The sequence below is a fragment of the Piliocolobus tephrosceles genome, chromosome 12, assembly GCF_002776525.5.
Source record: "Piliocolobus tephrosceles isolate RC106 chromosome 12, ASM277652v3, whole genome shotgun sequence".
Classification (NCBI taxonomy): domain Eukaryota; kingdom Metazoa; phylum Chordata; class Mammalia; order Primates; family Cercopithecidae; genus Piliocolobus; species Piliocolobus tephrosceles.
Genome location: NC_045445.1, coordinates 82,144,476 through 82,157,509, shown reverse-complemented (window position 1 = coordinate 82,157,509; position 13,034 = coordinate 82,144,476). Strand labels below are relative to the sequence as shown.

Below are 13,034 nucleotides of genomic sequence, written 5' to 3'. Positions count from 1 at the left end.
GCTGGGTCATATGGTACATCTAGTTCTAGATCCTTGAGGAATTGCCATACTGTTTTCCATAATGGTTGAACTAGTTTACAATCCCACCAACAGTGTAAAAGTGTTCCTATTTCTCCACATCCTCTCCAACACCTGTTGTTTCCTGATTTTTTAATGATTGCCGTTCTAACTGGTGTGAGATGGTATCTCATTGTGGTTTTGATTTGCATTTCTCTGATGGCGAGTGATGATGAGCATTTTTTCATGTGTCTGTTGGCTGTATGAATGTCTTCTTTTGAGAAATGTCTGTTCATATCCTTTCCCCACTTTTTGATGGGGTTGTTTGTTTTTTTCTTGTATATTTGTTTGAGTTCTTTGTAGATTCTGGAAATTAGCCCTTTGTCAGATGAGTAGACTGCAAAAATTTTCTCCCATTCTGTAGGTTGCCTGTTCACTCTGATGGTAGTTTCTTTTGCTGTGCAGAAGCTCTTTAGTTTAATTAGATCTCATTTGTCAATTTTGGCTTTTGCTGCCGTTGCTCTAAATTATTCTACTACAAAGACACATGCACACGTATGTTTATTGCGGCACTATTCACAATAGCAAAGACTTGGAATCAACCCAAATGTCCATCTGTGACAGACTGGATTAAGAAAATGTGGCACATATACACCATGGAATACTATGCAGCCATAAAAAAGGATGAGTTTGCGTCCTTTGTAGGGACATGGATGCAGCTGGAAACCATCATTCTTAGCAAACTATCACAAGAAGAGAAAACCAAACACCGCATGTTCTCACTCATAGGTGGGAACTGAACAATGAGATCACTTGGACTCGGGAAGGGGAACATCACACACTGGGGCCTATCATGGGGAGGGGGGAGGGGGGAGGGATTGCATTGGGAGTTATACATGATATAAATGATGAATTGATGGGTGCTGACGAGTTGATGGGTGCAGCACACCAACATGGCACAAGTATACATATGTAACAAACCTGCACGTTATGCACACGTACCCTAGAACTTAAAGTATAATGAAAAATAATAATAATAATAATAATAAAAAGAATTATTCGGCCGGGTGCAGTGGCTCATGCCTGTAATCCCAGCACTTTGGGAGGCCAAGGTGGGCGGATCACCTGAGGTCTGGAGTTCGAGACTAGCCTGGCCAACATGGTGAAATCCCGTTTATACTGAAAATACAAAAATCAGCCGGGTGTGGTGGCATGCACCTGTAGTCCCAGGTACTCGGAAGGCTGAAGCAAGATAACCGCTTGAACCCAGGAGGTGGAGGTTGCAGTGAGCCGAGACTGTGCCACTGCACTGCAGCCTGGGTGACAGAGCGAGACGTAATGTCAAAAATAAAAAGAAGAAGAAATATTATTTAGCTGATGCACTCAGGGCACGCCTGAACTCCAGGTAACTTCCCAAGTAAAGCAAGATTGGAGTTTTATAGAGTAAAGAGAAGGAAGGGGTGTATGTCCTTGTGATTTAGCTCAGGTAACAGTTTTTTATGTTAATTGCTGTGAAACTTTTGGTTGGAGATTGTTTCATTTTTTTATACCTCTTCCTCAGGAACATACTGGTTCAATCCTATCCTGATAACTGTTACTATATTTTGAGAGATGTTCTTACAAGCCTTGTAGTTTCTCAGTTGGTCAAGGTTCACAGGTGGGAGAGGTGGCAAAATAGGGGGAACAGGGAAAGGAGGCAAGGGTTGAAGGCAAGGAAAACTGGGAACCCTCTCTCATGTGTGTTTTCTTTTATATCAGCAATATGAGCAAAGTGCAGTGGAATCATAAAACAAAGGGTGATTAACTGTTAGTCCAGAAAATTCAGGAAGGCATCATAGAAGAAACTGGGTCCTAAAAATGAATAGGAGTTTGCCATGCAGACAAAAGGGAAGGGACAGGCCAATTCTGGGCACACTGCTTATGAGTTAGCCCTGCTCCACAAGGAAAATTTTAGAAGTTTTTATATAAAATAAATAAAGTTTTTAAAAAAGGGACTAGACTATATATAGAGGAAAAGATATATATAAAAGGAAAGAGGTATGAAAGTTTAAAAAATGGTAAGAACTTCAATGTGGCTGAAGTATAGAGTACATGTTAGACAACAACTATCACAAGGTTAAATTTCACCATTTATAATGCCACTCAAATGCAACTGAAACGTCTGATATATGAAAACCTTGTGTGAGCTGCCTTAGTATTAAGATAATCTAAGCTGCAGAAGCCCACTGGAGCCAAAACTTACAAGCTCAGAAATAGTGACCCAGGGTACCCACCATTGTTCATGGCCATCACACTGATCTTAGAGGATTAATACCACTTCATTTCTGGGGCTTTGAGTCACATGGGAAAGATGAAGGAAACCCGTGGAACCAAATTAATAAAATAAAGCATCTTCAGTGAGAATCTGGCAATATGACTGGTGCCTGGTGTGCCTGTAGAGGGAGTTGCTAGTGGTGGCTGGCTCAGAGGAACTCTGCAGAATCGCTGTGTCTGCCACTAAAATGTACTTGGCACACACAGTAGGAGGGTGCTAAAGATTGCCACAAACTGATAAAGTTCCTGCCTTCCATCCACTGTCATAGTTAGGCAGAGTAAGCCCTTTTATCCAGGAGTCCTGCTGGACTCCTGAATCAGAGTTCTCCACATCTATTGTTCGGAGACCCTCCCAGCTATATATTCTTTTTTTTGTGGAAATACACAACAATGTATCCTGTGGCTTTTATTAAGACTCACTACAGTGAAAGCAAAATGTTTCAAAAGTAAGTGTTTGTGCCCTTCATTCTGGATTAAAACTATTTTTATTTTAAGTGACTAGTGAACACCTCCTTTTCCATTATAAAGGCAACCATTGTTCCTAGATATTCTTCCTGGGGCCTTAAGCGCTAAACTGTACCATTTCTTCTTTTAAACTATAATTCAAGCGAACCTCCTTGTACAGTTACCTGTGAGGAAATTCAAGCAGTCCTTTCAGTTCCTACAAAATCAAATGATCTTTTTTGTTTATATCCCCTCCTCCAAGACCAGTTCCATAAAAAGCATTTTGCATGCCCAGTAATGGTACAGCCTATAAACACAAACTTCATCTTGGAGAACATTGCTGGTTAATGTAGCACAATGTACCCTGGCTTTGTTCCCCTGACCATCTCCTTTTTGAAATCACAATTTTAAAGAGGTTCTTGGTTATAGTCTTGGAATCGGGGGAAAGAGGGCTGTGAGACTGAAATAAATCTTATTGTTGTATATTTACATTTAGAATTATAGAGGCAGAATTCTGCCATGTTTATGCAGAACATGTCACCATAGCCCTAAGCTTAAACCTTAGTATTGTAAAATTTCTCTGGGCCAAAAGCCAAAGATAAACCCACAGTAACAACATATCTTCTTCAAGGATTAGCCCATCTACTTTTGATCCTAACTCTCTGGAAGGTACTAGAGAAAGTCTCCAAAGGCCAGTGTTATAGGCCCTAATAATCTAGGATAGGCCTGTTATTAGTCCTTATACTGAAAATTGAAACATGGGAGGGAGGAAAGGGTAACCCTTATAGATTTTTTAAATCCTTTTTAAGAATGATTTAGTATGTCCTGCACTTGGAGAGTCACCAGTACTATAAATCATTATGAGAAAGGATATGGGAATACTGAAGCTTCCTTTAAATTCTCTTTGAGCCTTACTGGTTGGGAGTTCCTGGGCAGAGTAAGGGAAATGCTTTGTAAATAGCACTTATTAAGGATCTCTTCAGGCCAGGCACAGTGGCTTACACCTGTAATCCCAACTCTTTGGGAAACCGAGCAGGTGGATCCCTGGAGCCCAAGAGCTTGAGATCAGCCTAGGCAATACAGTGAGACCTTGTCCCTACAAAAAAATAAAATAAAATTAGACCATCCTTCATGACATAGTGAGACCCTGTCTACAAAGAAGTTTTAAAATGAGCTGGGTGTGGTGGTGTATACTTGTAGTCCCAGCTAGTTGGGAGGCTGAGGTGGGAGGATCATTTGAGCCCGGGAGGTGGAGGTTGCAGTGAGCTGAGATGGCACCACCGCACTCCAGCCTGGGTGACAGAGCGAGACTCTGTCTCAAAAAAGAGCGAGAGGAGAGGGGTCTCTTCACTCCTCACATTAAAGGTACTAAAAGTTAAGTTTCAACAACATGTAATGTTTCATAGGGGTGGTATAGAGACTCCATGTGCTAACCCTAAATTCTTAGCTGTTGAGCTAATAGCTCTTTCACCTGTGACCTCCTTAATTACATGACTTCCTGGAAATAATTCTCTTTTCCCGGGGCTTTGAAGAATCACTTACACAGAAGTGGTAATCCATGTCTTACAATACCAAATAAAGCCTAAATTCCAGTGGTGAGAACAGAGCTTGCTAATATGATAGCCTGTAAACAAATTAGTCCTATTAAGTAGTTTTAGGTTTCCCTTCTAGGTGGCAGTTGTTTGAATGCCCCCAAAAATAATTTGCCAAAGAATTAGCGCTTACCCTTTTCCTCCTAGTTACCTGGAGTAATACCATATGATCTGTTCTTTTTTCCCCTTTTTTCTTTTTTTCTATTTTTAGATTTAGGGGGTACAAGTGCAATTTTGTTACATAGATAAATTGGGTAGTACTGAAGACTGGGTTTTTACTGTAGCTGTCACCTGAATAGTGTACTTTGTACCCAATAAGTAATTTCTCATCCCTCACCATCCCCCAACCCTTTCACTCTTCCAAGTCTCCAATGTCTGTTATTCCACTATGTCCATGTGTACACATTATTTAGTTCCCACTTATAAGTAAGGACATGCAATATTTGACTTTCTGAGTTATTTCACTTAAGATAATGGCCTCAAGTTTCATTCACGTTGCTGCAAGAGACATGATTCCATTCTTATGGTTGAGTAGTATTCCATGGTGTGACTACTACTATTCCCGTAGTAGTCCATGGTATATCAATGGATGATTGGATAAATAAAATGTGGTGTGTGTATACACTTAGATTGATTCCATATCTTTATGATCAGTTCTTATTTACGTGAGGGACAGAGGCTGCAGTACCTTTTTTTTTTTTTTTTTTTTTTTTTTTGAGACGGAGTCTCGCTCTGTCGCCCAGGCTAGAGTGCAGTGGCGCGATCTCGGCTCACTACAAGCTCCGCCTCCCGGGTTTACCCCATTCTCCTGCCTCAGCCTCCCGAGTAGCCGGGACTACAGGCGCCCGCCATCTCGCCCGGCTAGTTTTTTGTATTTTTAGTAGAGACGGGGTTTCACCGTGTAGACCAGGATGGTCTCGATCTCCTGACCTCGTGATCCACCCGTCTCGGCCTCCCAAAGTGCTGGGATTACAGGCTTGAGCCACCGCGCCCGGCCCTGCAGTACCTTTATCTGACTTCATGAGCATATTTTTCTGGGAGTATTCATCTAAGGCATTTATTTCTTTCTGTTTTTGTTTGTTTGTTTGTTTTTTGTTTTTTCTTCAAGATGGAGTCTTGCTCTGTCACCCAGGCTGGAGTACAGTGGTGCAATCTTGGCTCACTGCAACCTCCGCCCCCCAGGTTTAAGCAATTCTTCTGCCTCAGCCTCCAGAGTAGCTGTGCTTACAGGTGCCTGCCACCACGCCTGGCTAATTTTTTTGGTATTTGTAGTAGAGATGGGATTTCATCATGTTGGCCAGGCTGGTCTCGAACTCCTGACCTCGTGACCTGCCTGCCTTGACCTCCCAAAGCACTGGGATTACAGGTGTAAGCCACCGTGCTTGGCCAGGCAATTATTTCTTTATAGAGGAAGATCCTACTACCTTGACTGACTATAAAAATAAAAAATAACCATTCTATTTACTTTTCTGATGCATTGCCGTTATTTGATATGTCTGTTTGTAGAATGGTATGCCCCCATAAGAACTGGCTAGACTTGTACATTACTAGAGGTATACTTAGTGGTAGATACATAAAAAGAAAGGGTAGAGTCCATAAAATGGGTTAAACTTTGGCCTGTTGGAATGGCTAAATGTTTCACTCTGGCCCCACTGTCTCTGGCAGGGCAGGAGAAGTGCAAGAAATATGTCAGTTGCCACATGACCTTATTTTTTATAAAAACTACACAATTGTCCTTTATGAAGAAGAAAGACTCTTGAGAGATGGGAAATGGAAACGTGGCTTTTGGGGTTTCTGTGACTATAAAATGGGTTCAGTACCTTAAACAGTCTCTGTATACACTTGAAAAAAATTAAATAACCAATATAAAATCCACTAGTAAGCTTTATTTCAGACTCTTTCCCTAAACCAAAACATTTGTTACTGCAGGATGAAACTGTTGCTTGCATGGCTGCAGCCATTGATACTGCGGTGGAACAAGAAGCTGTAAGTAATTGGTCCCTTTGTGTGGAACCAGTAGCTCTAACTGCCGTTTCCTATAATTTATCACTCAACTGAAAAAGAGAACCTGTGATTGTTACCATCCTCCGTAGAATGCCTGGGAAATCCAGAAATCTTTAGTGTAAATCTCAGCTTCATAAAATCCCTACCTTGGATAGGCTCTACCACTAATAGTATAACTGGTAAAGGAGGCCAGGACTTCTCAAGGATGTAATGTTCCATATTTGCAACCCAGCTTACAGATTTCTTGTTAGAGGCTAGTATTCTGCATCAACTGTCCAGCAAGTTAAAAATGAGGAGAGGAAAAAATGAGGAAATTATGGCAAAGTCCAAAAAGCATTAGAGGAGAAATTGAAGAGAATTTTTTCTCAGCATAATTTTCTATGGATGAGATATTAGGGGCTAAAAGAACCAAGGAAAATAATTTGAGTGTTCAGATCACAAGGATAGATAAAATGTATTAGATGTTGACTAAAGGTTATAAAGACAAAATGAAAGGCTAGATGATGGATTGCTTGAGACAGGCTTTTATCCCTAAAATGAATCTATGTCAGTAGTTTTCACATTCTGAAAGAAGAAAAATACTAGATCAGGTACTAGAGGTCAGCTGTGTGAGAACAAATGAACCCTTTTCTCAATTTCCAGGACCTTCTCTCCTATAAGGACCCCTTGGAATGAGGTAAAAGTAAGAAATGCCATCCAGATCAACAAAGGAAAGAGCAAAGAAACTTAGTTGGTTCTAAAAGAGTCCATTAAAGTGTATAAGAAATAAGGTGCTTGAGAGAGCAGGGAACGAGGCTAGCTCAGTTTATTTCAGATACTTAAAACAAATGCGAGCCACCGTTGTAAAGGAACAGAAATACTGTTAATGGAGAAGTGCCTGTGAGACTTGATGAAATAGTGCCTAAGGAACTTCATCTGCTTGTTTCTCTTATAAATCGTTATCCTGATTTTTTTTCCAGCAAGTAGAAACCAGTCCAGAGACGAGCAGGTCTTCTGACGCTTTTACCACTCAGCATGCTCTCCGTCAAGCGCAGATGTCTAAGGAGCTGGTTGAGTTGAATAAAGCGCTTGCACTGAAAGAGGCCCTGGCTAGGAAGATGACTCAGAATGACAGCCAACTACAGCCCATTCAGTACCAATACCAGGTAAACTATTTCCTAGGGCAGTATTTGTTCATGTCTACAGTCTCTTAAACTGAATGGGAAGAAAACAACAAGCATACCATTTTTGATGATGAAAAGACAACAAATGTATATAGTATAATGGGAGTTGTACTGTTGGTTTAAAAAGAGGATACATTCAGGACAGGGAGCCTGTAATTTTGTTCCATTTAATCTATCTAATGCCTTACCTTATGCCACAGGTATTTAATAAATTGTTTGATAATGTTATAATAAATGTGGTCCCTACTTACAGAAAAATTATATTCTAATAACTATGTTTGGATTCTGAGAAAAACACATCTTTTGGTAAATAGTCTGGGTTATAGTATGAATTATGAAGAGACTAGTGGATGTCACATGACTTGATAAATGGCTAAACTTTTTTCTAATAGTAGTTCTAAGTGACCTTTGCCAATTAATAATCAGGTCTTTACTTAAAGGCAAATCCTTGGCTTTCAGGTTATCCACAAGAAATGGCCCTTGCTCCAGACTTATTTTCCCTTGTAGACCAGTGTTTCTCATTGTTTGTGATTACAGACAAAGGGATATTAGGATGGGTGGTAGGGGGAAGAGTGGGTTGTTTTCCCATCCAGCTATATCCTACTACTCCCAAGGTATTATATGCTTATATTGAGGAATATCTCTAGTACCCATGCTTTCTTTTCCCCCCATGGCAGCTGTTCATATGACATACTTTATTTCCAATCTATAACCATTAAAAACACTTTATAAGTTTACACTGTACCGTTGTTCTCACATCTAAAAAAAGACACAGGGGCAGGGAGAGCTTTTGGATTGGATTCCAGTTGTCCTAGCACCTGATCCGTCCTGGGAAGGAGGCTTTTGAAGACAGAAGTAGGGAGGAGAGAACAGTGGACAAGAGAGGTAGACAGTTGGCCCAAGGGTGCCCTTGGTCCCTTCCCTCCTGAGGGCCTTTTCCTTGGGGGGTCCCCCAGGGCCCACGACTGCAGGACCTTCACCAGGAAACCAGGCTGAATGGGAAGAAGGTTCACAGTATTGGGGGCTGGGAAGGGGAGCCAGGATGAGGAGGAAGGACAGCTTCTGGCTGTCCTCCCAGCTGCTGGGGGTTGGAGTTTTTTTTTTTTTTTTTGGCGCTGTCTACAAGGTCTTCCTGGGGTTGGGAGGAGGAGGAACTGGGGGTTTAGGATTCTTTTCTTGTGGAGTTAGGATTCTTTCTATTCAAAGACGGGCCATCTGGCCTATGGTGAGGTTCCCAAGGGATAAACAGTCAGGGTCTTCTGCCTCCTGCTTCCCCAGGACTTCCACCCCCTGCCTGACTGGCATCATCTAGACAACCTTTTGTAGAACCAAGACAAGTGAGAGAGGTGAGCAGAGCTGGAACCAAGCCAGGAGCAGGGAAAGAAAAAAATGTATGCTTTCTCCAGGCCCTCCAACTTATCTTCCTCTTCCAAGAGGAGAGACTATAGGGTTGGTTTTTGTTGGTAGTGGTTCCCAGTCTCAGGAGTCCAAATAAGGCTAGTGTTTTCCACCTGTTCTTGGTCTAGTCAGCCCCAGTCCCTCCCCAGGCTACACTAATGACTGGCCTAGATCAGTAGTTGGCAGATTCTCATGCATGTCAGAATCATCTGGAAGGCTCCTTAAAACCCCAGCTTGCAGGGCCCCACTCCATAAGCTCTAATTCAGTGCGTCTTGGGTGGGGCCAATAATTTGCACTTCTATCAAGTTCCCAGGTGATATTCCTGCTGCTGAAATGCAATACAAGAACCACTGGCCTAGAATGGTGCCCACAGTCACATCCTCAGCAACCTGGTGCCTCCTGGGCAGTACTAAGGAGCTGGGCCTCAGCTGGCAAAGCCCAGCCTTAGGGGTACCAACATCACCTGGGAAGCTGCTGGGAATGGTCTACGGGTGAGCCCCCAGTGCAGAGAAGTAAACTAAGGCACAGCGTTCAGCGGCAGAGCTAGGAGAGGAGCGGGATACCAGGGACCAGTAGAGAATGGATGGGGCTGCAGGACCCTACAACAAGTACTCATGCTTTTTTAAAAATTACCAGCTCTCATACATTTTCAGAGTAAAAACAAAAAAAAAGTGATTCTGCTAATTAATTTTCACCACTTTTTCCCCCTAGGTTAGAGGTTGTTTCCAAAATAATAACTGAGTTGCCAATAGAGGTTTTTTCCCCTTTTGTTATCATGGTCTTTTTTAACTTTTAAAAACCTTAGTTTTTTGTAATGCCAGCACTTTGGGAGGCTGCAGTGGGCAGATCACTTGAGCCCAGGAGTTTGAGACCAGCCTGGGCAACATGGCGAAACCCTGTCTCCACAAAAAATACAAAAATTAGCTGGGCCTGCTGGTGTGAGCCTGTAGTCCCAGCTACTTGGGAGGCTGAGGTGGGAGGATCACCTGAGCACAGGGAAGTCCAGGCTGCAGTGAGCTGAGATCACACCACTGCAATGCAGCCTGAGTGACAGAGTGAGACCATCTCAAACAAAAAAAACTGTGGCTGGGCATGGTGCTCACACCTGTAATCCTAGCACTTTGGGAGGCCAAGGCAGGCAGATCACCTGAGGTCAAGAGTTCAAGACCAGCCTGGCCAACATGGTGAAACCCTGTCTCTACTAAAAATACAAAAATCAGCTTCATGCCTTTAATCCCAGCTACTCGGGAGGCTGAGGCAGGAGAATCGCTTGAACCCAGGAGATGGAGGTTGCAGTGAGCCGAGATTGCACCACTACACTCTAGCCTGGGTGACAGAGTGAGACCCTGTTTCAAAAAAACAAACAAACAAAAAAACTTAATTTTTTCTATGTCAAACAAATGCATATATATCATTTTTTAAAGTCAAATACTATAATACTTAGAAAACTCAAAGTAGTTCTCTATTCCTATTCTGACATTTACCTCCATATTTCTAGATAAGAATTGGCAGTATAATTATGTTACATGTTTTAGATAACTATCTATTGACCTCCCACAGTGGAAGACAAGAATGTAGCTCTCTTATCCCACCACCTGTGCACACTGCCTCACTTTGTTCATTCAAAATGGTTATATCGGCCGGGCGCGGTGGCTCAAGCCTATAATCCCAGCACTTTGGGAGGCCGAGACGGGCGGATCACGAGGTCAGGAGATCGAGACCATCCTGGCTAACACGGTGAAACCCCATCTCTACTAAAAAATACAAAAAACTAGCCGGGCGAGGTGGCGGGCGCCTGTAGTCCCAGCTACTCCGGAGGCTGAGGCAGGAGAATGGCGGGAACCCGGGAGGCAGAGCTTGCAGTGAGCCGAGATCCGGCCACTGCACTCCAGCCTGGGCGACAGAGCGAGACTGCGTCTCAAAAAAAAAAAAAAAAAGTTATATCACCCTTTTTGTTTAAATGAATATTTAGTGTTTAAATTATTCTGATTATGTAAATATGTTTAAAATTGAGCCATATTGTATGATTGCACTTCCTTTCTTGTATAGCTCTTTGTATTTTCTAGAGATAACATTTTTTCCATTTACTTAGTTTTCTATATACCTGTCAATAATTTTATCTCCAAACTTCTTGACAAAACTATAAAACTCATCCCAGCACTTTGGGATGCCGAGGTGAGCGGATCACGAGGTCAGGAGATAGAGACTATCCTGGCTAACACAGTGAAACCCCGTCTCTACTAAAAATACAAAAAATTAGCTGGGCGTGGTGGCGGACGCCTGTAGTCCCAGCTACTCGGGAGGCTGAGGCAGGAGAACGGCATGAACCCAGGAGGCAGAGCTTGCAGCGAGCCGAGATCGCGCCATTGCACTCCAGCCTGGGCGACAGAGCAAGACTCTGTCTCAAAAAAAGAAAAAAAGAAAAAAAACTATAAAACTCTTCATTGTGGTCAGACATACCAGGTAATTTATCCATTTCTTTCTTGAAAACAACCCTTCTGGAGTCTTCTATCCCCCTGGTTTACTTTCTCTACGGCTGTTGTCCAGCCACCAGCTTGGTACCATCATCCTGGGGATTTGCTTCATTTCTTTCTCATCTCTGTGTTGACATGGATTTCGTGTTTTCCTCCTCTTTAGTATACCCCTTTGCTTTGGTGGAATAAAACCCCAGTAGCTTTCTGAGAATGCATACATGAAAGGGAAATACTTTAAAGCTTTGCATGTCTGAAAATTGCTTTTTCAAAATTCTTATACTTGTTAGTTTGGCTAGGCTTACAATTCTACAGAAATGTTTTCTTCATTATTTTGAAGGCCTTGCTCCATTGTCTTCTATTTCCAGTATTGCTGTTGAGAAGTCTATTATAATTTTGCATTATTTGTAATAGACCTATATATTTTTTTACTTTGGAAACTTTCAGGATCTCTTCATTGTCCCCAGGTGTTACTTAATTTCACAATGTTGGGCCTTGGTATGGTTTCCTGTTTTTTGTTTGTTTGTTATTGTTGTTTTTATAGAGACAGGGTCTTGCTCTGTTACCCAGGCTGGAGTGCAGTGGTGCCATCACAGCTCACCGCAGCCTCAACTTCCTGGGCTCAGGTGGTCCTCCTGCCTCAGCCTCCCAAGTTGCTGGGACGACAGGTATGTGCCACCATGCCTGGCTAATTTTTTATTTTTTGTAGAGATGAAGTCTCACTATGTTGCTGAGGCTGGTCTCAAATTCCTGGTCTTTAGTGATCCTCCCAGCCTCCCAATCCTAAAGTGCTAGGATTACAGGCATGTACCACCACACCCAGCCTTCTTTTCTCATTTATTGTGCTTGGTGCTTGACTGGTCCTTTCAATCTAGAAACGTGTACTCCTTTCTGGGCAGTTTTTTTCCTATCATTTCTTTGATAATGCTATCTCTACATTTTCTCTGTTTTCTCTTTCTTGCACTTCTCTTAGATATTGGATCTCTTAGATTTAGTTTCTACTTTTCTGATCTCTTTCTTCCTATTTTCTATTTCTTTGTCCTTTTATTCCACTCTGGGAGATTTCCCTTCATTCTTAGTGAATTATTTCATTTGGCTATTAATTTCCAAGGTCTCCTTTTGATCCTGTAATTGTTCCTTGTTATAGCCTTTTATTCTTTTTGTGTGGATTCACAGCCCATCTCTAAGAATAGGAATTAAATTTTATCAAGGTTTTCTTCTTCTTCCTGCTTTGCCTTTGTTTCCTCCAGATTTCCTTTCTCTAATGTGTTTGTTTTGGTCTGTCTTTCAGGTAAGACACTTTCCTCAAATTTCTAGTGAGCCATGGCTATCCATTCATATTTAAGAGGGAGGCCCTAAAAGCCAATAGCAAGTTGTATGTGCACGGATTTCTCTTAGGCTAATCAATTTCCGATAAAGAACTCTTTTATTCTTTTGCCTAGAGTTGTGTGGGCCTAGTGGTGGTATGCCATAGTTCTAGTAACCCAGAGAAAATAAGGGAGTTGAAGTCTCTCCAATCATAGACAGACTTTTATTTAATCCCTGTCAGCAGTATGGTACTGCATCCCTGCTATTAGCTGTGTCCAACCTGTTAGGTTCGGCCTCTCTAGAAAGGAAGCCTCTGTTCCACTCTGTGCCTCCGTGGTACGTA

The 13,034-nt window shown here is 42.1% G+C and overlaps 1 protein-coding gene across 1 annotated transcript in view; it reads left to right on the top strand.

Annotated features, from left to right (window-relative positions):
• Positions 1 to 13,034, top strand: part of KIF4A (kinesin family member 4A) — a 134,900-nt gene that overhangs the window by 66,857 nt on the left and 55,009 nt on the right. Inside the window, exons 14-15 of the mRNA XM_023202397.2 lie at positions 6,276 to 6,332; positions 7,310 to 7,495. Of these exons, the coding sequence (XP_023058165.2) occupies positions 6,276 to 6,332; positions 7,310 to 7,495 (243 nt within the window). The remainder of the gene's footprint in view (positions 1 to 6,275; positions 6,333 to 7,309; positions 7,496 to 13,034) is intronic.